This window comes from Nicotiana tomentosiformis, chromosome 5, assembly GCF_000390325.3.
Source record: "Nicotiana tomentosiformis chromosome 5, ASM39032v3, whole genome shotgun sequence".
Classification (NCBI taxonomy): Eukaryota; Viridiplantae; Streptophyta; class Magnoliopsida; order Solanales; family Solanaceae; genus Nicotiana; species Nicotiana tomentosiformis.
The window spans coordinates 36760667-36764618 of record NC_090816.1 but is presented as its reverse complement, the minus strand read 5'-3'; the positions used below and the strand labels follow the sequence as shown (position 1 = coordinate 36764618).

At 39.7% G+C, this 3952-nt stretch overlaps 1 protein-coding gene across 1 annotated transcript; it reads right to left on the bottom strand.

The window, feature by feature from the left end:
- Window positions 1-2821: 2821 nt before the first annotated feature.
- On the bottom strand, window positions 2822-3556 carry LOC138892171 (uncharacterized). The gene has a single exon (XM_070175877.1). The coding sequence runs from the start codon at window positions 3554-3556 to the stop codon at window positions 2822-2824; it is 735 nt and encodes a 244-aa protein (XP_070031978.1).
- Window positions 3557-3952: the final 396 nt, after the last annotated feature.

Sequence of the window (3952 nt, the reverse complement as noted above, 5' to 3'; positions counted from 1 at the left end):
TCTATCACCTTCTTCATCACCAATGAATCAGTCTCCAATATGAGAGGGTGAAGATCATGCTCCATACAGTATTCCAACCCTTGAAGAATAGCCTTAGCTTCAGCTACCACATTAGTTGTCACTCCCAGGTCTACTACCCTAGCATACACCGCATCACCTTCATTATCCCTCATGTAAAAGCCTAGGGAGGTAGGTCCAGGATTGCCCTTTGAGGCTCCATCAATATTACATTTGTACCAACCATGAAAAGGAAGTTGCCATGTTACTCTTGTAGTGATCAATATAGGTTTATATCCTTCAAAGTATTGAATCATGTCTGGCCATAACAATGGAATATTAGGCATCCAAGCATACCTCACCCTTTCCAGTTGATGCAATGTCCTATTTATCTCATGAATCACCCTATTTGTAGACACTGAACCCCCATGTTTACCTGCATTTCTTCTCTTCCAAAGCTCCCAAGTGATGATAGCTGGTACTGCTTGAAATAGTGGCTTTAATTTTGGACAACACTGAGCATACCACCAATGCCTTATAATTTGCTTCAATTGAATCAATTGCATAGTAATTCCAGCAGCCCCTATGAACAAGTTCCATACCTTAGAGGCAGTAGGACTTGTGACAAATATATGCTCAATGGATTCCTCTTGGGGCTGCTGACAACACCAACACCTAGACATCACCATTTGCCCATGCTTCCTCCACATGTCATCAATGGCTATTTTCTGCCTCCACAATCTCCACAAGAAGAAGGATATCTTGAATGGCAAACCTTTAATCCATATTAACTTGAATTCCTGATTAGGATCAACCCTATGCCTTAATATTTGCCAAGAACTGCTAACACTGAACTTGCCTGAAGGAGTTGGCATTCAGTATGGCCTATCCCAATATCCCCCACTGCCTTCATAATGCACATTTAGCCTTATATGTTCTGCAATTTCCTCATTGAAAGTTTGATCTAGCAGCTGATCATCCCATGCTTCCCATTGCCGCAGTTCTGCCACCTTTTGAAGATCTTCATTGATTAGAAAGTCTTCAGGTAATACGTGATAAAGTGCACCCAATCCAGTCCAATTTTCATTCCAAATATTAGTGGTTCCACTCTTTAATTCCCATACAATCTAATGTTCTACTTCTTCCCTAGCATTCAGTATTTGTCTCCAAACATGAGACCCTCCTCTAAAATGCACCACTGTTGGTAGCTCCTTCTTGCAATACTTATTCCATATGAAATTAGACCACAAAGATTTTGTGGTCCTAAACCTCCACCATAGTTTAGCAAACAGTGCCCTTGAGACATCATGTAAGTACCTAAAACCTAGGGCCCCTTCCTCTTTAGGAAGGCAAAGATTTTGCCATGAAGCCCAGTGTCTGCTTCTCCCTTCTTCCTTTGTGCTCCAAAAGAACCTAGAAAAAGTCTTATGTAGATGCTCCAGGATGTTGTTTGGTGGATCAAGGACTGATAACATGTGAACTGACATACTTTGCAACACACTAGAGATGAGTGTTGCCTTTCCTCCAAATGACAGCAGCTTTCCTTTCCATGAATGTAATTTAGCCTTCACCTTCTTGATAAGATCCTTATAATAGTCCTTCCTCCTTCTAGTGTAAAAAATAGGACACCCTAGATATGTGAAGGGGAATTTACCTCTTGCAAATCCTGTAATAGCTCCAACTGCCTGATTAGCAACCTTTGAATGCATGTAGTATGAACTCTTATCTTTGTTGATCATATGACCTGATATCTTCTCATAGTTCCCCACCACTACCATAATCTTGCTCAAGGAAGGAGGATGAGCAGATGCAAAGATTATCGTATCATCAGCATATGCCAAGTGGTTTAAAGGATCAGACCACTTAGGGATTCCAAGTCCCACAAATGACTTATCTTCAAAGAGCTTATTCAAAGACCTGGAAAGTACCTCAGCTGACAGAATGAATAATGCTGGAGATAGGGGATCTCCTTGTTTCACACCCATTGTAGACTTAAAGAACCCTGAGGACTGCCCATTCACCAATACTGAATACCAATTATTTGACATCAAGTTCCACACCATGTTGATGAAGTGCTCAGGAAATCCCATCTTCCTTAGCATATGCAATAAGTACTTCCATGAAACCCTATCATAAGCCTTAGCCATATCAAGCTTGATCACCACATTAGCTGGCTTTCCCCTTAACCTTATGTCAGTGATAATTTCTTGAGTCAATAAAATGTTCTCAAATATAGTCCTACCCTTTACAAATCTGGATTGATTAGGAGATATTAGAGATGGCAAAAAACTCTCCAATCTATCATGTAACACCCTAGACAAGACCTTGTTAATGAAGTTTCTCAAACTAATAGGTCTTAAGTCAGAGAAGGTCTCAACTCTAGGTTTCTTGGGCAGCAACACTAGATTGGTGTGAGTGATGGATTTAGGCAATGCAGCTCCTCCATAGAAGTGTAGCACCATGTTGTGTACATCAGCACCAATAATATCCCAGCATGTTTGATAAAACAGGCTAGTGAATCCATCAAAACCACTAGCATTCTCCCTATTATGCTCAAAAACTGATGCCCTTACTTCTTCAATTGTTGGCAATCTGCTAAGTTCCGAATTCTGATCCATAGTGATCATTGAAGGTACATTATTGAGCAAGGAAAATTCAAAAGCATCACCTTTATTTGTGAACTGTTTTTGATAGAAGTCCATTGAAGTTGTAGCCAATTGCTCCTGGTCTTCAATCCATACCCCACTGCCACTTTTGATCCTCTTCAGTCGCAATTTCTTTCTTTTTCCATTGACATAATTATGAAAGAAACTTGTATTCTATCTCATTCAGCAAACCAAATTATCCCAGCTTTTTGCTTCCAATACTGCTCCTCAATACTCAAGTATTTCTTCAATTTAGATTGAGACTTTTGAAGCACAATCCTATTCTCAGTTGTAGGCTCTTCTTCAAACAACATCTCCTTCACCCTAACAATGTCCTCCAAAATAACCAATTGCTTGTAGGTATCACCAAATGTTTCCCTACTCCATTTTGAAAGTGTTTCCTTCACCCTCTTGATATTCTGCTTGAACATCAAAAACAGATTCCCTATGAAATCAGCTTCCCAATTCTGCCTCACCATATCCATAAATGTAGCTTGCTTTGTCCAAAAGTTCAAGAACCTGAAAGGCTTGACAAAATTGGTTGTCTGCACCCCACATGTCATTAGCAATGGTGCATGATATGATCCAGTTCTGATTAGATGCTCAACTTCAATGGTTTGAAACATGTTCTGAAATGGCAAATTCACAAAAATTCTATCCAATCTCTTCAATATACACTCAGCATTGGATCTCCCATTCCACCATGTAAATGGACTTCCTTTATACCCTTGCTCAAACAAACTACAAGAGTTTTCATAAAATGCAAAATCCTCATATTCAGGAGGGTGTACTGGAAGTCCCCCTATTTTCTCATCTTCATGCAATACCACATTGAAATCCCCTCCTAACAACCATGGTAATTCCATATCACTTGCTAAGTAATAGAAGTGATCCCACAATTCCAAACTCTCCATTGTTGAATATTTTGCATTAAAAAAATGTCATCATCATGTGCTGCACTAGGTCATGGTGAAACACTCTCACAATCACCTGTTGCTCAGTATCCTCCACTAATTCCCATTCAACCACTGCATCGAAGAACAAACATATTTGCCCATTAATATTTGCATAAGCAGTCTCCATATTCAACCTCCTTCTATGTCTATCAATGAGTCCCTTCTTTTGAAAAGGCTCCATCAATGCAACTACACAAAACTTATGCTCCCTATTCATGTTGATCACCCTAGGAAAGGCCTGTTGTGTATTCACAGACCTTATGTTCCATATTAATGTTTTGATCATCATCATTTAGATAGAGAAGCTACCCTCCTGGACATTATTCTTGAAGGTTGTGGTTGATCTTTGCCTGA